This window comes from Thunnus albacares, chromosome 9 (genome assembly GCF_914725855.1).
Source record: "Thunnus albacares chromosome 9, fThuAlb1.1, whole genome shotgun sequence".
Lineage (NCBI taxonomy): Eukaryota > Metazoa > Chordata > Actinopteri > Scombriformes > Scombridae > Thunnus > Thunnus albacares.
Genome location: NC_058114.1, coordinates 22,456,018 through 22,483,488, shown reverse-complemented (window position 1 = coordinate 22,483,488; position 27,471 = coordinate 22,456,018). Strand labels below are relative to the sequence as shown.

General features: G+C 39.5%; 3 protein-coding genes and 1 long non-coding RNA gene across 8 annotated transcripts in view; 1 reads left to right on the top strand and 3 right to left on the bottom strand.

Annotated features, from left to right (window-relative positions):
• notch2 (notch receptor 2) overlaps positions 1–922 on the bottom strand; it is a 44,347-nt gene extending 43,425 nt beyond the window's left edge. The window contains 2 exon segments of the mRNA XM_044360615.1: positions 355–523; positions 689–922. Coding sequence (XP_044216550.1) covers positions 355–427 — 73 coding nt within the window. The 5' untranslated portion in view covers positions 428–523; positions 689–922.
• A 41-nt stretch (positions 923–963) lies between these two features.
• LOC122988363 lies at positions 964–8,022 on the top strand. Of its 4 annotated transcripts, none has more exons than XR_006404782.1 (5): positions 964–1,142; positions 1,279–1,341; positions 2,211–2,422; positions 7,182–7,223; positions 7,311–8,022. It is a non-coding gene; the product is annotated as an uncharacterized LOC122988363 (long non-coding RNA). The 4 variants fall into 4 exon arrangements; XR_006404780.1 differs by having other exon boundaries at positions 1,043–1,142; positions 2,211–5,088; XR_006404783.1 differs by lacking the exon at positions 7,182–7,223 and having other exon boundaries at positions 967–1,142.
• Positions 8,023–10,600: 2,578 nt separating this feature from the next.
• sec22bb (SEC22 homolog B, vesicle trafficking protein b) lies at positions 10,601–15,681 on the bottom strand. Its single transcript, XM_044362337.1, has 5 exons — positions 15,443–15,681; positions 12,962–13,071; positions 12,602–12,762; positions 11,990–12,136; positions 10,601–11,793 (listed from the first exon to the last, which is right to left on the bottom strand). Exons 1-5 carry the CDS (start codon positions 15,515–15,517, stop codon positions 11,639–11,641), a joined length of 648 nt encoding a protein of 215 aa, XP_044218272.1. The 5' UTR covers positions 15,518–15,681; the 3' UTR covers positions 10,601–11,638.
• A 3,785-nt stretch (positions 15,682–19,466) lies between these two features.
• On the bottom strand, positions 19,467–27,322 carry npl (N-acetylneuraminate pyruvate lyase (dihydrodipicolinate synthase)). Of its 2 annotated transcripts, none has more exons than XM_044362693.1 (13): positions 27,257–27,322; positions 26,512–26,693; positions 26,269–26,351; positions 25,950–26,023; positions 24,045–24,132; positions 23,878–23,935; positions 22,138–22,213; positions 21,855–21,947; positions 21,607–21,752; positions 21,467–21,513; positions 21,304–21,388; positions 21,168–21,207; positions 19,467–20,946 (listed from the first exon to the last, which is right to left on the bottom strand). In XM_044362693.1, exons 3-13 carry the CDS (start codon positions 26,346–26,348, stop codon positions 20,783–20,785), a joined length of 951 nt encoding a protein of 316 aa, XP_044218628.1. In that variant the 5' UTR covers positions 26,349–26,351; positions 26,512–26,693; positions 27,257–27,322; the 3' UTR covers positions 19,467–20,782. The 2 variants fall into 2 exon arrangements, with proteins under 2 accessions (XP_044218628.1, XP_044218627.1); XM_044362692.1 differs by lacking the exon at positions 27,257–27,322 and adding an exon at positions 26,776–26,864.
• Positions 27,323–27,471: the final 149 nt, after the last annotated feature.

The window sequence follows — 27,471 nt, the reverse complement described above, 5'->3', positions numbered from 1 at the left end:
GAGTAGGTGAAAGTTAGCTAGCATATGTTTTGGGGTAAAAGGCCATAACGTTACCTGTGTCTATTAAAAAGCCACACGAACGAAATAATCGGCACAAACTACGGTTAAAATGTTTACTATAAGTCAGCTTTCTATCTAAAGTTACTTTCTGGAACAGTTTCTACTTTGTCAAACGTAACTTTATCAAAGGAAATCACCTGGCAAGTCAGACACAAGTGTACACGCAGTGTGTGTAGAGATGCTATATGAGCCCCGTGCCCCGCTGATGCAGAGGCAACAAAAACGTGATCATGACAAGTTATGAATTATTAGGGAAAAAAGCTAATGAAGCGTCAACATCGTAAAAAAACTTACCCAGAGATAGTTGAATGAAGCAGAAGACGAGGACTAGTGATTTGCCCGAAGATAAACCGGGTATCGGCTCCATATTTTCTGTAAAATCCACATAAGGTCGCCAGCCCAAAGTTGAGCTGTCTCCCGGACGGTTAGTTCTCAAAAAGTCTCGTTGAAAATGGCTCACACACTATAAAGAGGAAAAACGACTTGTAGGGCCAAATTACAACATTTTAGTTCATCTTTACGTGTGACCCACAAGCCGTTTACGTTAAAAACGTTTAAAATACACATACATTTCACTTCAACTAGTCACACACGGCGCTGAAAAAGTCTCCCACCTCTCTACACTCACCAGTCACTGAAGTCACTGCGGGAAGACACAAGAACACATATCCTTCCGCTGAAGTCACAGTGGACCTATCATTTGAGTGAAACGATGGTGAAAAACGTGTTAAACGCCTATATCTAAATTATAATTATTTAAGATCTCTTTAGAAAATTCGTACTACTTAATACATTCGTTGACTGTATCCAGGACACAACAAAAAAAAGCACACTCAAAGTTTTCTTTTTCTGTGTCGCCGCCGCGGAGGAATTTTTTTTCTCATTTTTCTACTTCTCGGTGCTTGGATGACTCAAAATTAACCCGTTCAATGATGTTTTTTTTTCTTTTCTCCTCCCCTTGAACTACACGCTTTTTCCCGATATGTCTTCTAACACCCACTCTTCACTAACTTTCTTCTCTAGCATGACTTTTCATGCCATACTGAGCATAAGGCTTCATCGTTAACAACTGCGGTGTTCAGGTAATTTGGGCAAAAGATTCTTGACTTTGAAAGAGTGGTGGTAAATAAAAATGTCTCCCTGTAAGCTCCAAAACTAGCTTTATACATTTTGTACGCCAAATTAATCAATACTTAGTATGTTTTTTTCTTGTTGAAGACCCAGACTACATCATTTTGGTACTGTGTGCGAGGAAATAAAAGTGAAGATAGATTATACCAGGTGAGTAAATCCAGGTGGGCTCTTTAATCAGTGTTCATGCATTTTGTTACCTGCAAGTTTCAGGTTGGTCAATAATTTCTCAGGTTTCTTGGTTTGGTTTGGCAGGACTGTTTTGGGGAGAGAATCTCATTTAAATTTTAAAGAATTAGTAATAATGTAAGGAATTGTAAGAAGAAGTGATCTCAATCTTTGCCAAAAGAAAAACATAATGTCACTTCTGAGTTTAATGTCTTCATTTTGTTATCATTAGAGTTTAATTAGTTCGTCGATTGGCAGAAAATTGATTAGCAACAGTTTTGACAAGTCATTTTTAAGCCAAAATTCCTAAAAATGTGGAAAAATCAGCAGTTTTTCCTTTTTAATAAAGTTTTAAATTGAATTTATTTGGGTTTGGGACAAATGAAGATGTCTTATTGCTCCTTTTATAATTATGACAGACGTTTTTCACTGTTTTGTTTAATCGATTAATCCAGAAACTAATCATCGGATTAATTATGAAAGTAATTCTAAGTTGCAGCTGTAGTTATCACACAGGTTAGGTTTAAAGCTCAGGTTAGTGTCAATAACCTACATGATAAGATACTTCTCTTGTTGTTTACTAGAAGAAAAATATTTCACAGTAGATAATCTTGTTTAATTACATCAAGGTTGGCTTCAGTACTGACATCTAAAACACAGGAAAACCCCAACGCTGCCCTTTATTCTGTCACACACAGACAAACACACTCACACTAGCTTTATAAACTGTTAGTAATCCCAAACTAATTATCCCTTATCAGCCAGAATGATCCAGGTGTAAATTGCTGGCTCATCACAATAACAAGACCACGTCTCATCCCAGTGATTTGTTTGTCTTTACACCCTGTTAGAGAAACACTGCCGAGCCTCCTGCCGCTGCGACCGGCCCTCTGTCCTCTATTCAACCCTGCTGAAAGGCCTGGGACCAGGGGGAGCAAATTGATCTCCTCAGGGGTCTGTACTGACAATGCTTTTGTTGCTGTGGCCAATGTCAAGCTCTAGCTCTCCATGCGTGGTTGGGTGTCAGGTGCTGGCGGGACAACAAACCCTGCTCAGGCATTTGGTCAGATGCTGTTTTTGTTGATAAACCACGTCTTGTGTTTGCTTATTCTTCTTATCTCTCACCAAAACATATAAACCCTGCTTTTTTTATTTTGAAATTTGTTGTCACAAGATTGTTAGATGGCAAATTCAATTCAATTCAGAATTCCTCCTGTCATACACTTTGATGAATCCCGCATTTCACGGTTTAACAGTTGGTCCTGTAAGCCAGTAGTGCTGTGATATAAATCACTTCAGAGGATCAGTTTGTCTGCGGCACTGTTTTCCTAATGATGTCACTCCAGATGTGGGCTTCTATAGTTTGGGAAGGATGGGGTGAGAAAGGGTGTGGATCTGCCTCGTGAGCAGAAAACACTGATTAGTTCCTCCTTGCCATTGCGCTGATGAAAGACCTTCCACCACAGAAGTCTGACATAGTTTCGAAGAAGAAAAAATAAAGCATTAGCAAACAAAGTCTCACTGATACTTTAAATCCCTTTGAACCACGTTTCTATTGAATACATCAGGGACTCCAACTTCAAATCTCTTGTTTGAGATGACAAACCCCCCCCCAGGTTTATCAGGTTGGTGAAACAAAAGTAGATTAGATAATTACAGTTGTGTTAGTAGTGAGTAAATTCACAAACCACATTAAAAATCCATTTTTATTTGCAGTCAGAACTGTCAGAAACAAATGGAAATCAACGGGTGTGTCACCAGAACTTCAATTTTAATACCACAAGAGTGTTAGATTTTTGTATTTGTGTTAGTATTTTGTATACCACAGGGTAGTAATAAAAGTGGATCAGAGTCATCGGGCCTCTGTCATGTCAGTTAGAGAGCTGCTTTCATCAACGTTGGGGCTCTTCATGCTGATTTGGAGCTCATCAGTCAGGGTGACTCCAGCTGTCAGCCAGTAGATTTATACTGCAGAACATGGTGTTCAGGGGGGCAGATAGAAGAGACTGATTACACTAGACAGAGAGAGAGAGAGAGAGAGAGAGAGGGTATGTGCGTGTGCGTGTGTGTGTGTAAAAGTACATGTACACTCCCCTTAACCATAAACACGCCATCTTTCCCCCCGACATGATAGCCATGGGAAACCAAATCAGCGCCTGTCATTTAAGAAGAACATCAGCCAGCCTTTACGTTCTAAGATGGCAGGCAGGAGAGTCAGTATGAAGCGTATACATGATGCCTTTCTATAATTAGTAGTGGCAGGGACTGATTTACTTTTCATTACCCTGCTGTGGCAGCTGATTTGCTACCATAAACAGTTGCGCATAACTTAAAGTGGTTCTGGAGGCTTCTGTTAGCTTCAGGGAGACACTTTATTGCACTTTTTGCTCTAAAACACAAGCAAAAAAAAAACGCTGTTAACTTTTAAAGCAGGCAAATGTGCCTCCCTCAGATCAGTTTTAGTTAAGAGAGGGGTCACTGAGATGAGCGTTCATGAACTTCATGAAAGCAGTAGGTGTGAAGTTTTTATGCCCTCTGTGCCCCCACCAAGACTCTTGCACATGTTGTGCCGGAAGCATCATTTATCTAATGTCATCTTTACTGTGTAAGCAGATCTGGGGGGACAGGAAGCTAAAGGGGGTATATTTAGGGTTGATTATCACCTCCTCTCTCACTGACCTGTTTTGAAAGCGGCCACTAGACAGCTTTACATGTGTCTCTTTCTGTTATAGAGCCGTAGATATGTTAAGAAGAGGTTTAAATAAAATCAAGGGAGCTGGAGTGGACGGTGTTGTTCTGCTCTGTGGCTGTGACCATGATAAGTAAGACGTTAGAGAATATCAGATCAGTCGAGTTTCAGATCTCCTTGATAAAAACATCAACAGGGAGAGTTTGGCCACCAGTGCGGGGTCATCAAGATGAGAAGCCACACGGTGTCTAATTTACAGAGAGATGTAGAAGCGATAGAAGGGTTTCCAAGTATTTAATCACAGTAAATCATTTTCCTGTGTGAACTTGAGGTTATATGAGCCAAATGTCAACATTTGGGCAGATAACGCATGCATCACTTTAAGAAAAAAAGCACACAGATCAGCACTAAATCAGTGTTATCATTTACATGGTCAGGTATGGGACCTTCTCCAAAGAAAGTAAACATACCTGTGCAATTTTTTTTTTACTGTGATATATAAAGATAAAAGCCATGCAGAGTAGCCATAGATAAAAAGTGTAATTTCATAGTGCAATCATTGCATGTAATAGCTACAAACTGATTTACTGTGACCAAACAGTCCATTAAGCCGAGGTTGTCATCAGAGGCTGTAATTATTTGATAAATTGTCAAGCTGATGAATCACTTTGTGAACCATTACTGAGCCAACAGCGTCATGTTGCCCACAACAGGCAAAACAAGGGAAAAAGCTGTAACGCCATCTCCAGCAGATTTCATTAGAGCTCGATATCCTGTGACTTTGAACATACGGTTACATTAATGTAGCACTCTGCGGGGGTCAAGTTCCTCGGAGAAAGCATGGATTTTATGCGTATGTTCGTGTGAGAAACAGAGATAGTGTGTGTGCGAGTGAACATGTGCGTCATGGCGTTCCACAGTGGTCAAAGGTGGAGAGTCAGCGAGCACGAGTGCCTGATGTGACCAAGCGTGATGTGGGTAGTGGCCTCAGCCAAAGGGGTCCCTGATGAGGAGAAAAGGGGAGCTGGCAGAGAGATGAGGTAACAGGTGATGAAGGAAAGGTGTGAGGAGGAGGAGGAGGAGGAGGAGGAGGGGGAGGAGGGATGTGTGTATGCACTCCTTGAGTATGTGTGTGTGTGTGTGTGTGTATGAACACATCCTGTAAAGTGACCTATGGCTCTGGCAGGGCCAGGTGGACAGGAATGTGCTGTGTGTGGATGGGATCCTCCCTCGAGCACCCCTGCCTGCCCACCGTCACCCCACACTAGCAGGCTATTTATACTGCACTGTGGGAAAATAACGGCCCCAGCACTGTCATCTGGTTCCTGCCATGTTTATACTCCCCACCCACACACACACACATGCAAAACACCACCATGCTTTTCCAACTCCCTTGGTTACAAACAACTTAAGGACAGCATGTAGCCTAACTGGCATATTTGCCTCGTTCGCTGGCATTATCACTGCTGACGGTATCCTCCAGTCACCCTACTGTAACACAGGATTCACGTGACTGTTTGGATTTGATGGTTCGATTTGTGCAGAGGAGCAAGTCCCTAAGCTAGAAACACAAGTTAAGAATATACTATGTGATGCCTTTAACTTCTGCTACCTGAGGTGACTAGTAGGAAACAGATTGATAAGATTTTCCGTACGCAAACATATACATATGCACACATAGCGGGCATGCACTCATGCATGCGGAATTCTCATTTGTGTGAGAAGCGCAAACATTCCTCTGTTCTCTAAAACTGCACTGCTGAGATTAATAAAGCTTCACTGTCTGCTGCAGGAAGCAAATAGAGAGATAAAAAATAAAGGTGTAAATTATAAAATGCATGCCAACATGCGGCAACAGCATGACAGTAAAAAGGGTAAGAGGATCTTAACACTGCTCTTGACTCACAAAAATGACTGTTGGAATCACATTTTGAGAATCATAGTGGGGTGAAGTGCAAGATTAGAACAACTTTTTTTAATGACTGCAACGGTGAAAAAAAACACCTTGGCCTTGACAATTGTGGTTGTTATAAGCTGCCGTAAAGGTGAACGTATATTTATGCAGCGGGGACTGATTTAGATAAAAGGAGGAATAGTAAAAGACCAGAAAGACCACTGTGACTTCTGCAAATAATTCACTATAACAAATCTACACATTCTGTTGCTGACGATATTTGGATTTGAGAAAGGTCTCGAGGGCAAATTCAGTCCCGTCAATGTCGACCCGAGGTCACCCGAGTCTTTCTCCCATACATTAACACACATACAGGGACACAAATTTAAGCACGGACATATGCACTCAAATGCCAAAGCATAAACACACAAAAATATTGACACATACATTTAGACCCTCTTCCATCATGCCTTGGTCTCTGCCCAAGGGTGCATTAGGTCAAACTAATCTGCCGCAGTCCATAATGTTTACCACACAGACGTAACATATGCTACATTATAGACAGAAATACTAAGATAATAATTACATTCACTTGTACTGTTTTCATTTCCTTCAAAAGTTTTCCCTTTAAGTATCTGACATCATCTGGTGATGATTTTGTACAATATCACCACTAGGTTGAACTTTTTTCCGGTAATTGTCATGTTCAATGTGAAGGTTTCTGTGTACACTGAAAGTTGTGTGAGCGTGTAAAGTGAGTGTGCTGGGCATATCTTCCAGGGTTAATTGTATCATAAATTCACAAGCTGCTAAAAGACAGGCATGGCTGGAATTCACACTTCAGCCCTCACTTTCTCACAGGCACAGCTCAGCTTTGTGTGTGTGTGTGTGTGTATGTGTGTGCTTGTGTATCAGATATGACACTATTAATAAACCAACAATGTTATCTATTTAAAAGGAATGGAGAGATAAATGAGAATCACTGGGAAGCAACAGAAGAAAATTGAGAGAAATTTATGGTTTCAGTTCTTTAGTGCACGGTACATTATACTGTTATTCTGGGACTAACGATGCACAGTAATGCAGAAAATGCAGAGAGCAGAGGTGTGTTTTGACCAGGTATGCATGACGCATCTCTCGTAGAGTGACAACATTTATGCGTGTGAACATCTCTTCTCACTTTCTCTTACATTTTTCTCTTCCCACTCTGTATCCTGTTGTTGTTTATGACATCGCTAGTTTGACATACCTAAAGGGCAATTCGAGCACTCAGCGTGAGATGTGAGTAAATATGCGGTGCTGGGAAAAAGATCATTTATTACATCGGTTTTATTACAGATGTAAAGCTCTGCTCTTTTTTTTAAACAGACTCTTGCAGAATTATGACGGCAAGGTGTGATGGGTCAGGAGTGGTCTGCGATGAGGTGATAAAGAACACACAGCGTGCAGCGCAGGTCGAGGCCTGTGGAACAGCCCTGCTCCGCGCACCACACCGACCCCCCCTGTGAGAAGTTCCCGGTTCCCAGGACCCGGTGTGTACGTTTGGGGGCAATAACTCACCAGGTCCCTTTAACTTCCTCTTTCGGCCTTCTGCGTTTTATGACCTTCTCCTCTGCCATACAGCTGCTGTCTCCGCAGCTTCCCTTTACTCTGATTGGATCAGACGGGGAGTTTGAGAGAAGAGGATGAACGGGGGGAAGAGACGGGGGGAAGCAGCTGGGATGAGGTGGTCTGGTCTGATATGGGATGGAATTTTTATCAGGGCCTTCACAGAGGACGAGATGGACACAGTATCCGTCATTGTGGTCTGCTTCATACTGCTCCTTTCCACCACACTTTACGTGTACATTGGGAAACTTAGCAGCCTCATAATCAGGCTGAATCGCCAGTTTGTTTTCCCTTCATTAATTCAGTTTAAATCACTAAAAATCTGGATATGCAAGCAGTGATTCAGATTTCTAGGAAAGCATTTTCATTTTTTTTCCATTTAACAGTACTGTTCTTACAAATCTGTAATGTTTCTTTTGAACTGCTCAGCAGGGATTTACAGCAACTGTACATTAAAGCATTGATTAAAATATTCTGAGTGTGTTTTTGTTTTCAGTTTTGTCACATCCTGTTAGAGAACAAGGTCTCCAGTAAGTAGATGAAGTTGTGAGAGAGTTTTGCAACGCAGCAGTACAGATCTGTTTCTCTACTGTCTGCCCTCCCATTTAATGAGATCATATCTGTGAAGTTCAGAGGACATAGGGCACATGAGGAGGAATCAATGAATTTGCAACCAAGCACGCTGTCTGCATGTTTGTCTCAAGGAAAGTGAAAAGCTCATGTGATGCCAGAAACATGACTGAAACTGTCTCGCTGGGTCTGAATCTTCATGCTTGGCTGTGTCCCGGTGACTTTGAGACGTATCAGCTGAAGGTGAAGGTCAAGGTTACGTTGTTTTAATGTCCTGTTTCTTTAAGAGACTCAGGAGAAGTTCGAGTGTGGGTGGACAATCTTGCGGTTGTGTCTTTGACAGGAAATAGCAGGAGTGCACGCCGCAGGTTTTGTTCAACAAAGCTGATTAATGTATAGAAAGTAACATTTCTACCCATGTCGGTTTGTGTGTGTGTGTGTGTGTTTAAATCAGGCTATGTGTGTTTAGTACATGCGCTGTATTCCTGACCCCTGATCACACAAAGTATTTTAATCCAATCAGCTTCGTTTTCACATGACTGTCACACACTCGCTGCTGCTATGGTAACCTGCAGAAGAAGCAGAGAAAGTGCTGGAGTAAGAGAGGGGTACGTTGTCCTCTCTTTAATCACTGTGACATTTACACACACACATTGATTTTAACTTTACCTATAGGGTTCACTTCCTTATTTTTTTCCCCCAGCAGATTCTGTATTTGTATGACTTCACAAAATTACAAACCCTTGTTTTGCAATGCAGGCCCTTTGATAGACTTACGCATGTGTGACGGAGGAAGAAAAGTCACTGTTATCAAGTTCAGTGGAAAAGACTGAATGCAGACAAGATTGGGAAATCACCAATAATCAGGAGATAAAATTATGATAATACGTAAAAAAAAAATTATGCAACAGGAAATTCAGTGTGTCAGTGTTCAGTTTTTTACTTTTCTGTGTCTGGAAAGTCAAGTTTTAAGAAATTACTGAATTTTTCAACTGTCACCAGAGTTTTATATTTTTACAGTACATTTTTATTGGTCAGCTTGTCCCAGAAAGCTGAAATGTATTTTAAAAGGATTACAAGTAGTTTAATCTTTAAATAAAACAATAAATTATACCCAAAAGTACTGTAGTATAAATGTTGATTGTAGACTGTAGAATTCTGCAGGACTGAAAATAACAGTTCTGTTGCATACTGACGAAAAACAGATGGTGACGCACTTGTAAGATGTGATTAAAGATAATTTTGTCTAGCTGATGTTGTTGCTGCAGCACAGTGTCACACACACAACAGCTAACAAGTAGACAAAAACACAAAGACGAGTGGTAATCAACAACAGTTAATAAAAGGAAAATTTGCAGTAAAAAAAATTTAGCATTTTTCAGATTATCAAAGCTGTTTTTAGTGGAACAAGATTACAAAGAAAGATAACAACTGTGACCAAACTCACAAATAACAGCTTCCCTTGAGAGGTGAGAAGGTTAGCCTGTGCCCTGTGGTTTGTTTTTGGCACGCTACCCTCTGCTGCTTCTCATTTTTTCTCTGACATTTCCTGTTCTACCTCAAGTTGAAGATTCGTCTTTAGTCAGCTCACAAAGCCAGTTGTTGCATTTACTGCTAATGCGCTTTGAAAACCTGCATCTTCAGCAGTCTGTATTTTTATTCTTTCTCTTGCCCCGGAAGCTGAGGCCTATATTTTTCCCCATCTTTTAAAACTAACCTATGATTTGGAGCTCAGCTAACAGGAGGCCCCTGTCAGCAGTAGAAGTTGCAACTCAGGGAGATTTCTGAACCTAAGTTTCCAACTGTGTCAGCGCAACGGTAGGCAAAGCACTCTACCTGCTGGATAAGAGCGGTATCACCAGAATGTGTTTTCAGTGGCAAACACTATGATGTAGCGTTTGAGTGAAGTGTATTCAGGAAAGCATTGAGATTTTGGAAATCAGCATAAGTGGCCTCAACAGTCTGCTAGTATTCATCACTAATTTCCGCTGAAACCCTTTGTAGGTCTGGAAGAAATAACTTTATCAGTATAAGACAATGATGTGTTAATTGGGAGTGCCCTCTGAGTCACTTAGTTTCCTACTCAGAATTTGAGAGTGACTTAAGTGTTTTTTTAATTGATGTTTTCCCCCCACATTAAATATATAGAGCTCTTTTTTTCCCCAAGACGTGTTTTGCATGCTGTATATTACTCAGATGATAACAGGAAAAAACATTTCAAAGGTTAAATCTCATTTGATTCAATTCACAGACTAATTGCTGTGTTGAAATGGCAAATTACTGTCTTATAGAAGCCCACTCCGACAGAGTATTGAAATTAAGTCAATGAAGTATTATTCTGCAAACAGCATATGACTTAACCAACAATGAGAATGTGACCCAAACTTTAAAAAGCATGCATCACGATTTGCATTCCCAGTTGAAGAGTGCCTGATAATCATCAGTTCAACTCAACGTCCTCTGACAGAAAGGAAACATGCTTTGTGCAAACGATTTTATTCATAGATAGCAGACAGAACAGAAAGAGAGGTGTCCGTTTCCAACTGTGAGCAGACGGCAGCTGCCCAACACCTGTGACTCTCCTTCTCAGCCTGAAATCGACTTTTAAATTGAGTCTACATTTGTGTAAACTTCATACAAAATAAAAAGGACCCAAGCAGACATCAAATCTTTTTTTTTTTTGTTTGTCTTTATGCCTGTCAACAGAAAGGTGCGGGTCCACACAGTCACGGTGCAAGAGAGCATAAAGGGAGCGTGGGCACACTCTGTTGAGGTCAGGTTAGTCAGGGTCACTGACGTCCTATTGTGGCTAAAGGAATCTGCCAAATCAGACACAGATGAAATAGCATTTGAAAGGCTTCCATACAATATCTTTAAAAAAAACAAAAAAAGTCTACTTAAATTACCTATGTTGTTGCTGAGGATATTCAACTGGTTAAGGTAGTAGTACATATCTATCCAGGCTCATGAAGCCGTCACTACTGTGATTATAATGTTAATGGAAGCCAATACCCATATGATGTGCTCAAATTAAATGTGTGATAAATTAAATGTCTTTTTTTTCTATTTTTGCTCTTTTCTGTATCATTAGACAGTATACAAGTTTAAATCAAGCAGTCATGTTATAGTACAGTACAGGTTTGGAAACACAAAACAGGAAATTGATTCTTCTCGTCATTTTTCATCCACACTTGCACACAAATGACCTTCTCACACACGCACACGCACGCACGCACGCAGGCACACACACACACACACACGCACGCACACACACGCAGGCACACACACACACACTTCCTCTTCCTAACTCCAGGGCAACTACTAGCGCACTACTGTGTAATTGCTAATAATGAAGCTGTGTATTATGACATCATTTATATTCAGATCACACAACAACATGGGCGGTGGTATGTCTGTAAAGTCTTATTAAGGTCAGGGATCCTGTTTTTAGCATCTGCACACTCGGTGCAGCTCGTTTTCCACTTTAATACCTCCTTCCTGTTCTTTTCTTTCCCTTCTCAGAGCCACCAGAAGCGCACGTAGACAATGAGCATGATGAAAAAGACACCACCGGCTGCCAGCTTGGCATAGGTGGAACGAGTATTCAGATACTTGGCATCGCTCCTGTACTTCTTTGACAGGCTGGACAAGTTGCTGGCCTTGGAGTCGAGCGCTGCAGGGAGGAGAAACCGGAGGAAAGGGAACGGGAGTTCAAAACATAACAGGAAAAGAGGAGAGAGAGACACATAATTAAAACTGGATCACACTGTAAAATTTTTCCTGTACTTTTAGCAGTCAGTGTAGAAAGGCGTATTGCACCATTTGGACCTCAAGAGACCTCCACAGGCCTGAGATAACATGAGACTTACCAGAGAGAGCCTCTCCTCTCTGCAGCACCTCTTCTATGTTAGCCACCATGATCCTCTGTACATCCTGGAGCTCTGTGTTGATGCTGCCCAGATTCCTCCTCGCTCGGCTGTCAATGTATGATTTCTTGGTTTTTTGGATGTAGGTGTCTGGTCAGAGAGAGAGAGACGAATAGCAAAAGCAGTTACAGAAAATCTGTGGAGTCTTTTCTCTAAATATTTCACTGGCAGAGTGGTTGAGTGAAGATGACATTTGGCCCAGACTGTTGTGTCTGCACTTTAGACAACATCCCTTCCCTGATGGTTTTAATAACTGACGTGATAGTCGAAGGGTGATGACCTATTGAATGTGCCGCAGCCCTGTTCGTTTTCGCAAGAAGTTCAGTATTGCAAGTTCTGGGATTCATTTTTTCCCCTTCAAGCAACAACAAATGTGAACTGCTTGACACAAAGTCACATAAATTATTGGAGAAAGTGATAGATTGCTTATTTACATACTGCATTAAGCATAATGCAAAAAAAGCAAGCTACTAGCTATCCTCATGAACATGGACACACCTACTGCAGAGACGACTTTCGCCCACACCCTCTTTAATTGCATTGTTTTTTTCTTACCAAATTCGATGAAGGAGTAAGGCCGGGATACTGTGGGGACCTTCTTTCCGTGCTGCTCGTGAAACTCTGCCTGCAGGTCTTCTAGGTAAGCAAAGGCCAGCTTCTTAGGGAAGCTGGCTTCACACAGCACAAGGTAGCAGACTCCTTTCTCTATAACATAGCTGCAAAGAAAACCAAGAGAAAGATATGATTTAAAACACAAAGTGTGTATGGGCAGTTTATAGGTAGAGGGCAAGTGAGTTTATTTTAATGACTGCATAAATACATCAAAACTGTCCAGAAACCATTACTGAAATAACCTAATTGAGACAGATGGTGAGTTAGAATATTAATGTTCTTTGCGTAATGCTTCATACTCACTGAAATGCCATGGAACCCGCCTCTAAAGTGCAGCGCGTGGGACTCTGGTCATTGAGTTTCCTGAAGAGCTGCTTAGCTTGACTCTGATACTGCTGCAGGTCACGACCCAACTAAACAGACAGCAGACCAGCACTGGTTACCAAACCACACAGCCATATCTCACACAGGCAATAAGTGTTTAATCAGGGCAAGAAATTGGTTTTTGTTTGCATTGTTGTCTCATATTACGTATAAACTTCACAGGCAACTTTCAGTTAACCAACAGAGGAGATAAAAACAACTAAATTTAAGTGTGGTGACCTGCTTTGGTGCGAGACAGTAATAGAAACCACCTACAATCCACATTTCACACTGTGTGACTTAGTGTTCATTTCTTGCCCTGTAGAGTGCGCTGAAAATAAATGCTTGGCATAAAAGACTACAGACAGACTCAGCAGTGTGATGCTACATCTGAGACTGGAGGAAATGTTAGTCGTGATAGCGCACGCTTTTCTTTTTTTTTAACCATCACAAATTCATTATGGTCAGCATTTGGCTGCCGAATGGTGTTTATTTCTTGACTGTAATGATTTAGAAATGGCCGAATCTTTTAAAACTACCACTGTAGCATCACAGACACACATACGATGTTGAAGCACAGAGCAGAGACACAACAAACCTTTTCACTTCCCTTTTTGAAAGCAAACACAAGAGAGTGAGGAAAAAACTGTTAGACTCCTGTTAAGTCATGCTCAAACAAAAATACAACAGCTCATCATGTCACAGTGCCATCCATCTGTTTGAACATTTTTCACAAGCTGATTAGTGACCGCTCCTTAAATCGTGGGTAAGAAGCTGACTGTGGAGCCATGATATTGTAGGTGTGGTGGTTTATATTTAAACCGCCAACAGAAATGTGACAATGCTTAATTAGGGTGCAAAAACTATGTGGCTTACAGTCAACATATTATTTGGTATCTTCTCCCATGTGGATTTTCTTTAGACCTTTAAAAACCATGATAAATATATGATAAAAAGCATCTTTACTTAAATAAAAATGAGATTCTGGACTTTTGCGGCCAATAGAAATATAGATTATGTTGCATTTATTAAACAGCTGACAGATGTATGATCCACATGTCTTTAACTGGAACTGAATCAGGGATGCTGCAGTTTTCTGTATGCACCTTAAAGGATTCCCCGATATTTGAGAATTAAAATAAATCCATTTACAAAATATCAGATGATGTATATTTTTAAAACATAGAGAAACATTTTGTTTAAATAGGGAACCTTTGCAAGATATGAGCTAGACATTTAACAGTTGAAAAATTAACTTGTCAGCACTCTCTGGTGGACAAACTATATACTGCAGACACACCTTCTCAATTAGCTCAAACATATCTTTGGCATTTATGTACTGACATTTCTAATTTCTTGTCAGGCAACATGTATGCTGACAGTCCTTAAAACCCATTGATACAGATCAGGCTCTCATCTGTACACGCTCTACTGAAGGAAATGTTACAAACTACTACCTTTAATCAGCCGTTTACAATTCATTTAAGCACAACCCATTAATTATGCATGTTTAGTCAATTTATTACAAATCATATAGTATTTTGCACCCTATGCTGTAGTGATACAGGTTTTGAAATGTAATCTTCCTACCTTAGAACTACCCATTGGTTTCCATTCATACCCATTAGCTATGACAGTCATATTGTATAGTGTTGAAATCTGCTTGAGTTATGTAATGCATCATGGTGGAGATAAAGTCTGCTGTCATTCAGGTCAAAGTTGTGTTATTATTGTGAGGTGCGGTCTTTTCAAATGGCTCCACACTTTCACTGCATCACCGTGTAACAATAATATTAATCTGTAAAAATTAAATTATTCAGACTTTATGTTCACTGTGATGGACCAAGCTGGAGCTAAAACTAGAAACACTGGTGTGGATGGTTCTCTGGAGTTAATCAAACCAAATAAAGAGCATATGTGATTTAGGAATGCAGGTTTACCGGGTTATTGAAGGCCTAAAGTGGACTGTGTTTAGCTTAATGACAGGTTGGAGCAGAACAGTTTCTCAAAATGAACTGATGAAATTGTTCAATGCTCAGATGATTCAAAACATTTGATCAGGGCGGTTGAAACACGATGAACCTGTTCATTAAGTTCCCAGGAATGAGGCAGTTGCTTTAGGTAAATAAAAGGCTGACTCAGGCCTACTACAGGTACAGGGCACTTCCAGGTCCTGTACTATCAGCAGGTCAGAGGCTCCACGTAATACTCATGCAATAATCAGTATACTCTGTGCGTGTATGTGTGTGTCCTCCACATCTGGCTGGAGGAAACCATCCTGTGAGTTTGGGAGTCACCGCTGCTCATCTATTTAACGTGTCACGACAGTATTTGAGTAGTTCGGAAGCATTTACTGAGCTGTGAGAAAGCAAACAGACAGCTTGCGGCCAGAGAGGCATAAAAAAAGGCTGAATTTGTAACCTGCTCGTCCTCCTGCATCGACGCGGCCAGCGGCAGTCCGTCCGCCAGCCGAGCGATCATCGTCAGCAGCACCATGTCCGCGCTGTTCCGCTCTCACCTCTGCACCACTAAGAGTAACCCTGCTGCTAACTGGTACCAGTGTTTGAGAGGCTGTAAACTGACAACACCACAGGACTGACGGGGCTGACGCGCTGAGCTGGCCGGAAACGTTACAGCTTTGTGTGTTACAGCGTAATCCTTCCGTCCGCTCGTCACGCGGAACCAAGAGGACATAAATAAAGATTCACTTTAAGAAAAAAAAAATCTGTTGCTACTACTGTATTACTATGTGAAATTAAATTATCATCTGTAATGTATATATTTATTAATTGTTTAAAATGATTTTAAATGTATTAATTAATTAATAAAGTAAATTAAATTGGGATAATTTTGCGAAAAAAGCTTATTTACTTGCCTTTTCCTGAGGTTTCAATCGCATCCACTGAGGAAAACCATGAGATGAAGTTGAAAGCTCCGGAAAAAGCTAATGGCCTTAAGCTAAGATTATTATTATTTTTTGCCTATAATTAGGATAGGATAATTGAATTGATATAAACAATAATTGACATTAATTGTATATTTCTGAGTTGTCTTTTCAATACAAATGTGATAAACTGTTTTAATTAAAATAATAACACAACTGACCCTGAAGGCAGTCAGTCTACGTAATTCTGCCATGTCCACAAACATTGATGCTTTTTTTTTTTTCTTGAGAATACACAGACTAATTTTTTCCAGGACGTTCTGCTTGATTTGAGTCATTACATGAGTCACGTTTTAATTTTTTTGTTTATTGCACAGTGTGTTATTGTTCTTGCCCCACCAATCCTTACTGGGGTTTTACCGGAAAGCAGCCAAAGATCATCATGAGTCAGTTAATCCGGTAAATGTAGGTGTAAATAGTAGGCAACAGGGGGCAGTATTGTTCACTTTGAGGGAAATCCACCGTGAAACAAGAAGAAAGTGACCTCTCCTCTCTTTATGGCATGAAACTAATGTTTCCCTGCAGTAATTTGAGCTAATTCCTATTCAATTGATTTTATTAAAAAAACATTAAATCAACTGTAAATAGAAAGTGCTTGATGGTGTTATAGAATTACCTGCATCACAAATGTGTAATATTACAGACAAAAGCAGCACTTTTTCATCTTGAGAAAACAAGGGTCAATTTAAGGGCATTTCTCAGGATTCAACATGTAGTTTTATCATAATACACTGATAATACTACATTTTAGAACTACAAGTTATGAAAAACAGACCAAGCAAGCAGTGCCACACAATGTTCATGGGATGTGGAGTTATAGTCTGGCAACTCTTCTCACATGCTTGTACACAAACATTTTAATACTAATATACAAGCAGTCTGCACTCATTAACAAGCTGTAAGACAGCATCAACTAGAGGCTGATATTCTGTAACCATAGTGAGAATCTCCTCCTCCTCCTCCAGAGTGAGAGATGCAGGGATGAAGCAGTTCGCTGGTCCTTTCACAACCTCTCAGTCTTGTGACTTGTGATAACAGAGTGAGTCAGGTGGCGCATCCACAGGGAGTCAGTGTCACAGGCTGTGGCCCTGACGTGACAGACCCTGACATAACAGACGCACACCAAGTGACCCCCGGCGTCTGCCACCCGGCATGTCTACTGACTGGCTGACATTTTATGGAGGCGAGACATGGCATGAGCTCAGAGGAAGGAGATAAAAGAACAGTGTGTACCCCTTTATTGGATATTTGATAGAAAATCAGCTGATAGTTTCTAGTTTGGTACACAGTATCATATCACCCACATACTCTATAATAAGCATTTATTTTGACGTTTGAGGTGTTTTGCATGGTGTATTGATGTAACAACTAAGAAAACAGCTAAAAAAGTGGACATTCAATCCTTAAAATAACAATTTTTGATATTAAATCCTTCCTCAGTAAGAACTTTCAGGGAAGGAGACATGAAGAGAAGATAGAAAATCACAGAACAATCCACAAGGAAAACAGGTCTGATGACCATTTGTAACAGAAAAAAACAGCCATGGAGCATCTTCACTTGTTGCTGCTCATGCTGCTATTTAGCTTTGTCTACATATTTCTATCTATGTAACACAACAGTTATTAGTCACACATCAGTTTACCATCTTTTGCATCATCTAATCAGTAATTTGCTCTATTCTGTTCTTTTTATGTTCCATTATTTTAGTGTTTCTCCTCCAACCTCCCAGTGTCGTCATGGGGATCGTTAAAGTGCCATCATCTTTCCTCTCTGTCCGCTCCCCAGGCTCCATCTGTTAACATGGCACCAATCCTGTACCGCTGCAGCTGCAGGTTCATCCGAGCACGGCCATGATTCAGTTTCTATCAAAACAAAGCCGCTGAAAGTCAACAGAAAATGACCAGGTGAGTCTCACTGCAAACACCTAAAATATTAACATACAAGAGATAAACTCAATACTGATACTAATACCAAAGTGTAATGTGTTTTTGTATTGCAGAGGTGCTGCTATGCTCATTAAAGAAGGGTGAAGGCACATTTGTAATCTGTTGGAATGTATGATTTACTCTTCCTGCCTGTCTGGGCAGTGCTCCTGGTGATAATGTGATAGTGTCTAAAAGTGATAACATGGACACTCATTTTTAACCTCCTCCAGACAGCATGGCCCCAAGATTTCACAATCCACACGAACTACTTGGGTAAACACTACTTACATGGATAAATGTAACTGATAACATTGATTACAAGAATAAATGTTTACTTTTATTTGACCTCATGGGCCCCTAAGCACACACACAGAAACACACTCTTCATAGAGGGCTACTGCAGTTCAGAACAAGACATGAAGCCTGAGGCAAAGGGTGCTTCATAACACACACAAACTGCTCACTGCACTTGTTTTGACTGCAGAATTTCCTATCTCAGTGGGTGGCAGGGTTTTTCCACAAAGGTGAGGTTGGTGTGATGCCGTACCCCCACATAACTGTTAACATACCTGTTTACTGCCTTTTTTTGTGGCAAGGCAAGTTTATTTATAGTACATTTCAGTAACAAAGCAATTTAAAATGCTTTACATAAAACATTTAAAGCATTGAGACAAAAGAAACACATCATAAAAGGATATTTAAATACAATCAAAAACAGTTATGAAAAAGCTAATAGAAAACAAAAATAAGCTAAAATAGAATAAGACAGGCATAAATACAAGAATAAAAATTACAGTGCAGTGTAAGGAATTTATTATTATTTGATTTAATCAAAGGCAGTGGCAAACAGAAAAGTGTTCAGTCGTGATTTAAAAGAACTGAGAGTTGCAGCAGACCTGCAGTTTTCTGGGAGTTTGTTCCAGATATGAGAAGCATAAAAACTGAACGCTGCTTCTCCATGTTTAGTTTTGACTCTGGGAACAGAAAGCATACTTGTCCCAGACGACCTGAGAGGTCTAGTTGGTTCATAATGACGTAGCAGATCAGAAATTTATTTTGGCTCTAAACCATTCAATCCTTTAGAAACCAACAGTAGTATTTTAAAATCAGTTCTTTGACAGACAGGAAGCCAGGGTAAAGATCTGTGGCAGATGGAAGAGCAGCTGAATATAATGGAATGACATTGGCCAAAACTTTTACACCAAACCAGTGATTAGAGGCTAATTTGGAGCAGAGAACTTCCAGGTTCAGAAAAGACTTATCTAAAATTGAAAGGTTTTTTAGTTTAGTACAAAATTGGGGGCTAAGTTTCAGTTAAACAGAATCATAAAGCCACTCTTCTATCCAGGTTTAAAGTTAATTGACAGTTTGGCACAGCCCATCCACTGATGAGGTTTAATGTGTTAATAAGATGTAGATTTTGTAAGCAACATGCAAACTCCGGCAGTCACAGATGAGCAAACAGATTATTGCTTATTTTCTCTCAAAGGATTCCCAAACTCTTTCACACACCGTGGCTTTGTAATTTTCAAACATTTCAGGAACAGAACAAAGAGACACAAATTACTGTGAAACAACAAATGGATCATAACATTTATTAGTAAAAAATTGGTGATTATTAGTCATAATACAAAGCTTAGATTCTTAATTACACATTTCCCTTTTTAATGCCATTCAGAAAGTACACATTTAATAACAGTTTCATCATTCTAACTCAAAAAAAACAAAGACTGAATCTCATTTTCAAGTGTTTTATATTCCCTTTTGGCTACTCGGACGTTCAATTTTAGTCCCTTTTTGGAGTGTGAGACACTTCATTATTTCATGGAACAGTTCATATCAATGCCCCTTCTGTCTCCATTATCCACCTGATCCCTCTGATGGGGTCAGACTAAGGACAGAGATTTTCCATAACTCACATTTTCAAGGTAGAAAAACCATCAAAAGACATTTTTTAAAAAACTTCAGTTTGACTGGTAGCAATTATAACATTCTACAAATGTGAACCACAAAAAAGATGAAGTAGAGAAATATGACTATTCATTCCCAGTTATTACAGCACTTCATTCGCTGTGATGACTTTCAATTTTTCTTATGCCACGTGACTTACAAAATAAGGCTTAGAGTGCACGCACGCACACACACGCACACACACACACACACACACACACACACACACACACACACACACACACACACACACACACACACACACACACACACACACACACACACACACTCCAGAAGTGAGATTCAGCCATGTTTTATACAGTACAAGATAATATAAAGATAATACTACTAATTTGTGACAATGCCCTCGTTCCCTAAACGTAACAATTATACCAAAGTGCCACATTTCTTTGAGCGATGGATGTTAGTTATTGTTCACATATAATGAAATGAGAGAAACCTTGAAATTAAAATAAATGTTGATGTATTAGAATATTCAACAGCAAAGGGAAAGATTAACTCGATAGAGAATGCCCATAAAAATTTCTAGTATATTCAATCAAAAGAACATATCCCTGTGATGGTGTTTTAATACCATGTGCTACTTGAATGTTTTATTGCCACAGCAGGATATATGAATTAAGTTCCATAAGATGTAAGAGGTAAAAATATAAAAATTGCAGTATAATTCAGAGATGATTTCAGATTGATTTTGCAGGTTTACCAAAGCATAAACTCTTTTCTGACTGTGAAACAGAAACTATTCCACTCCACTTGTATGCAAATCTACCACTTAGTTGTAAAAATAGAGATGCGTTTCATTCTCGGCCTGTTTAAAGTTAAACTTTGTTGCGTAGTGTAATTGTCTGATTGCTGGTTTAGTATAAAATGACAAACTTGCTGAACATTCAGTAACTGGACCTGTCACACGGCCCCTGCTGTCATTGTGCATCTGAAGCACAACATTCAGGAAAAATGCTGTGATATTTCCGCTTGATGGACCCAGCGACATCTTGAGGACACGGCATCACAGGGAGTCGAGGGGGGCCCAGACTCAAGCCTGACACCTCAGTCATCAGCTGCTTGTTCACTCCCACATCAAAGCCTGTGGATAACAGTAAAGCAGTGTTTTTTTATTTGAGCATGTTGACATATATACACATACATGAGCACATAAATCCATACAAATATACATGCAATTAGATTACAATATGCTCTTTTTTGTTTTCTTTGAACATATGTATATAAAATAATACATAGCTCTAGCCTTGCGTCAGTTCACTACTTTGTTGGCATAAATGGGAGAACACTAACCTCTATACTCACCGAGTGTTATGGCATAACTGATAAGCTCTTGAATCTTGAACTGCTCATGGAAAAGAGATAAAGAAGTTAAGAAGAACCAAAACTGATGCAAAATATCAGGAGAAACTAGGAACAACAACAGAGAGATGTGCAGTACCTGTATGGTCCTGGCTTGGACAAGATCGCCTTTCTCGAATGCTGATATGAGCTTGTTGACATGGCATCCTAAATAGTTATACGTGCTGTGGGCAGAGAAATTCATGATGTAAATAACTGTTTAGAAGAGCGAATGAAAGGAGCCAAAGAGATCACACACTGACCTGCCAACTGCTCCTTGGGTTCCCATAACCAGACCTGCTAGAAGTTGCTATGGCAAAATAAAATAAAAATTGTTAAAGGATGACTCTACGGATGAGGTCAGAGTCACAATATGTCATGGAGTGGGAGAAAAACAGCTGACCTCATCCACGCCGTAGAGGACTGACCAGCGGGCCAGACTATAGCTGACACATTGGCCACAGTCCATCATGTTAGTCCCGGAGAACTTGACGCCTCTGAAGGAAGGAATAACCTTATCAATACCTTCCAACACGTCTCTTGCCAGCACTAAAGAAAAAAAAAACACAGTATGCCATCAGTAAAGAAATCTGACATTCAGCATGCAGAGATGTAAATGGTGTGCAAAAGTCAATCATCATTGGCACTAACCGTTCACACCGGTGACAGCAGGGATGTGATAATAATAGAAGGGCACATCTGGGGCAGCTGAACTCACTTCCTGGAGGAATGTCCTCAACGCCTCTGAGGCAGGATAAGAGGGAAAAGGAATGTAGAAAATTCACAATATTGATATTAAAACAAAGTTTGACAAAAGCAGTATTGACATGTGAATGAAATGTGAAAGTGCATGCTAGGCTGCAAACATTTTCACTGTACCCAACCCCTTAAAACCCTTCAAAAATGTGCTTTTCCCACTGAAACCATCACATACCTGCATTGCGGGGTTTGAAGAAAGACGGGGCAATGACTGCTATCCCATCAGCCTTGATCTGTGCTGCATGGTGAGCCTGGAGGGAGGATGAATATGGCGAGGACAAACAATAAAAACTACAGCAATTTGCAATCCGCAGTCAGTTATTTAAAATGTCTGAATAATTTGAAAAATAATCATAAAAATTGAGACATTTTTGATTTTGCAGTTTGTATGGTGTACTAGCAAGGTAGGACTGCTTGAAAGTGTGTTTGAAAGAAAAAAAATACTGGTGATACTCAACTCATGGTGTTATTTTCTAATTCAAGCTCACAATTGGCTGAATATAGATGAGAAACTTATCTAAACTTACTAACCAACGGCTTATCCCAGCAATGTACCATTATTAAACAATCATACAGGAAAAAAGCCATTACATTATATATAGAAAAGGAACCAATTTCTTTAATGACAGAGGCCTCAACAGAACAAAATTCAATGTAGCTACAACAAATGCTGAAAAAGACAAACTGTTTTGGTCGCTATTGACAAAGACGTCCTCTGGGAGAATAAATTAAGTAGACGAGGCAGGCTGACTGATTCTGGATCGATCATAAAAAAACAAAACACTTCATCACATAATACCTCTAGCAATGACCTCCACATCAGAATTTAAAATGTTCTTCTAATGAAATTACAGTAAATATGATGATGGAGGAGGTAGAGCAGGTCGTCCACTAATTGGAAGATTGGCGGTTTGATTCCCGACTCTTTCAGTCCACATTTCGAAGTGTCCTTGGGCAAGATACTGAACCCCAAATTGTGTGTGAATGTGTGTGTGAATGATTAGATCCTCCTGATGTGCAGGTTGGCACCTTGCATGGCAGCCTCTGCCATCAGCGTATGAATGTGTGTGTGAATGTGGCTTGTAGTGTAAAAGCGCTTTGAGTGGTCAGAAGACTAGAGAGGTGCCATATATATGTTTGTTAGTGCAGTCTGTTTACCATTTAACTTGCTTGTTATGTGATGACACATAATCACTTCCTTTATTTACGAAAGACTTAGGAATATTGCGAAATTTCATAAAGGTTGCTCAAGAAAGTGGGGTATTTCGAAAAGCCCATCTTGAATGAGTCTAACAAACTGACGCAGGATGAAGGTCTGGTTTAAGAACTGCTGCTTCATGACTTTTAACTTGGGACTAGAGACATGTAGTCTAAAGACTAGAAAGACAAAACTTTGATGTTTTTCCCAACACAGAGCAACACATAATAAAGATATAATACGAAGAGTAAAATATTAAAGGAAAACAAGACTAAGCCACTTTCATAAGCGCAGTTGTAGAAAACTTTTGTAGAGATGAAGTTGGGTCAAACTTACTTATTAACTTTATTTTAATTGCAGTGCATATAAAAGCACATACGGAGTTTAAATACCATTCAAACACTGTGGACTGAAAAAGATAAGAGCTCTGAGCGAAAGTGACTTTGGAGAAAACTTTGCATTTGATTCTGGAGGATTTAATGTGATGCTGGTTAAGCCTGAGGTGAAGTAAAGCATGAAAACCTGTACTAGTTTGGAGGAACACGTTAACTTAAACTAAAAGAGAATTTCCTTAAAATAAGCTTGATTTAGTGAAGTAAACCTGGCTTCTGATGGGTAATCTTGCTTCATAAAACACACCCTCTGGTCCTCTTGTGAGTCATGTGTTGTGTTTTTAACCTTCACATCAGGACAGGTGACGTAAAGGCAACAACTCACCAGTTCTTGGGAATCTTTCAGACTCATGCAGCCGACATGCACAATCACCTGATCCATTCTGCAGAGACGTGCACACACATGCAAACAAATTTCACAAATTATAAACTTTTTTTCCCCTTCTGCAATTAAGACTCCAGACAAAGAGGCTGTGCTGTGCCATGACTTACTTTCCCTTGGCTTTCTGACACCACTCCTCTGCCAGTTTCTTCCTCTCTGCAACACTGAGAGACATACTCTCTCCGGTCGTGCCATTCACTGTAAGCAAGTGAAGTCTTATTTACATAGAACTTTCCACATTACAGAAGCATATCTTAAAAAGAATGTAAATAGAACAATCTGACCTAAATCTAGCTCTAATGAGTCAATGGTCACTCCCACAACAAAATTAGACATTACAGTACAATATTACATAAAAAAATACACCAAAAAAACAAAGGAAACATAGCAAAGCACACTGATTAAATGGTATATAGGAATAAAAGAATTATAAAACCAACAAAAAAGAGCTTAGCCTACCCGGCACTGTCAGACTCTCAGTGAGGGAAAAAAACACATTTTTTAGCCAAAAAAATGGAAGAAACCTCCATTTTTAGAGAAATAAACCACCAGGATGGCTGATTGTGCAATATATGGCCAGACAAAACAATTTCATGGGTAATCAGCAGTAATGCAGACAATGACAGAGAAATGAGAAAGCACAAAGGTCACACAGATATCCCACAGTAACTAGTATGTAAATGAAGTGTTAGTTAACACAGGGAGAAGCTTAGCGCGTGCGACAGGAATCAGAGAGTCACGTTTGACAAACAAGAAATGCTGACTAGCCTTGATCAACGCAGGGAAAAGAGCAGACTTTATTCCCTCACTGCATCTAACGTTTGTCTGTGTTTCTGTTCCAAGGGCAGAGGCTAAAGTGGAACTAATAGATAGCATGCAGACCTTAAGATAAAATAAAATGGTTTTGGCAGGAAGGTCAGATACAACTGTTAGCTGAAGAAAAACACATTAACTATGGGGACAAATCAAAAGTTTAAAGGTCAGTGTGACAAGTTTTATCTTTTCCAAAAATAATTTAAATGATGGAAGTAGTATAAAGCAATATTAATGATTCATTCAAACATCTCCATATAGTTTGGTATTAGCTCTTTTAATTGAATTGGGATTATGGGGTTAATAAAATGTAATTGGGATTATATGTAATTTTATTAAAAAGGCACAGGTGATTTTATTGAAGATAGACGTAAAAACAGGGACAATTGCTTAAAAAATGTATATATTCTTCTGAAGAAACTAAAGCTGATGAATCATACAGTAAGATGAGACATTCTCTTCAACAGCCCTTTTAGAGTTGGGTATTAACTAATTTCGTTTCATTTGGACAATATGGCTAAAAGGTGATTGGGATTAATATTGAGAGAATTGTTAGCTTTAATATAGTTGCAGGTGGTATTAATGTAGAAACAAATGCAATGCAAATAATTAACTGAATAAATCATTTTTGATGATTTATTAATGCTTTTTTTGTAATAAAAAAGACTTAAAGATTTTGCTTTTGGCTACTGATTACTGTGCCATATAACACTGAGACACATTTTTCCAAGAAAACTGAGGGTATTCAGGTATTTAGAGTATTTCTACAGGTCTTGTCTTGAAATGAATAGCAGATGTGGACACATGCAGCTTCATGGCTGATGATACACACATAAGCATGTCTTCATGCTATATATTAGATGCAGGATTGACACTGTTTCTTTTCCTTCCTAACTGAAAGAACGATTTGCTAAAAGTTGCCTTAGTTTTTGAAGGATTTATTAAATGATGTTAAATACAATCTAAAACTAGTCTGATTGGACAATTTAGGTTTGTTAACAACCCAAACTGACTACATTTCATTGTAATCTGACCCAAAATTGCAACTTTTTTCTTTTTAACCCGAAAAGAGGGTTAACATGGTTAACTGAGGATCAACACATTAAATATGTTAACAAAAACATGCCATATCATCAGGGTTGATTCAGATGGAGACACAGACAATGACAAATATCAAAGGAAGAATCCACTTGTAAACTTACCAAATATGTTATTAACACCTTGCTTCTCTTTCAAGTAGTCAACATAAGGTCCGATCTCTGATAGCTTGACTTCCCTGTTTTGGGAAAATGTAAAAAATAAAGGCCTGCACATTTGGCAAACAGAATACCTAACATGCTACAGTACTCCAGATCTACAGGAGAGCAAGAGGGCCACAGATACCTCCACACTCATTCCTCATTTTTAACTTTGTTACAGGGGACCACTGGCTGTTTTCACTCACACACCAAACACATCATTCAGTGCTGGACTCATGGAAAAACAAGCAGACAGAGGATGTGGTTTCTATAAGCTACTTACCCTTGTGTGGTGAATGGCGTAAATGTGGCTGCAACCAGACCTGTCAGCTTTTTGTCTGCAGCAGGAGCCATGACTGACATTATCTAACAAGACATTATATGCACAAATATTGCATCATATACCAGCAGGCTACACGGATTGTAAGCATTAAGACATATATTGGGTTTACAATGACCTATAAAAAAGAGGGAATTACGAAATTCCGTCGAAGAGTGTAATTTAATCATTATAGTGTCAGCTTACCTGTTGAAGCACCTTTCCTTCACTGCGTTGTGCACATGAATTGGATTTTGGGGGGAAGAAGGTTACTTAGTCAACTTGTTTTCTGCTTGTCAGGGATGTGTTGATGTATCTGTCATGTGAACCCATCCAAGCGTCAAGTGACACCGCAAAGCTTCATGGGAAATGTAGTTACTGATTAAACACTGTGGGGAAAAAAACAAGACAAACTTTGGCATCCATTTGTGAATTTCAAAACACACAGTTGAACTCGTTTGAACACGTCACCTGCGTCTTCCGACTGGTTTCTCCACTCATTGAGAGCTTTATTTGTCTGTTATTCTTTGATTTACAAAACATCAACCTCGCCTTCAAATGCCGTCGAAATATATACGATACAGTTATGTGCCGGCCCACTCACGGTGCAGCCAATGGGTACACAGAAAGAAATAGAGATTTGCTATAAATCCGTGTAAGTACATATCATACATTCATCCCTATAACCAAATAAGTGAAATTTTACGTTTTATTGAGGAAGGGCCATGTCAAACAGCCTAAAAATTGTGTTGTAAGCTTATTTAAGATTTTTTTTAACCCACGTAAGTGATTATCATAAATTTAACGTTACTTTATTGAAAAAACCCACTTTATGTTACTTTGTTACGATTACTAGACATTATATTTCGTTATTACTACAAATGACAGCACTTGGGTGCGTCAAATGTTTTTTTCCGAGCTTTTAAGAAAGGCAACACAAGAAATATTGTACCTATTTATGACCTAAGCGCGGACTGTCAGGTACCTCCTCCTCGTGTAACACTTGGTGTAATTCCAGCAGAATCCATTTAACAAAGTGCTATGTTTTGATTATATGGATTGTAACTCCATTTATAGAATTGTACTCTGACAATGTTTGCGATGGAGTAGCGATTTGTTGAAACCCTGAACCAAAGTGCAGCCTGACAAGCAGAACTCAGGGAGCTA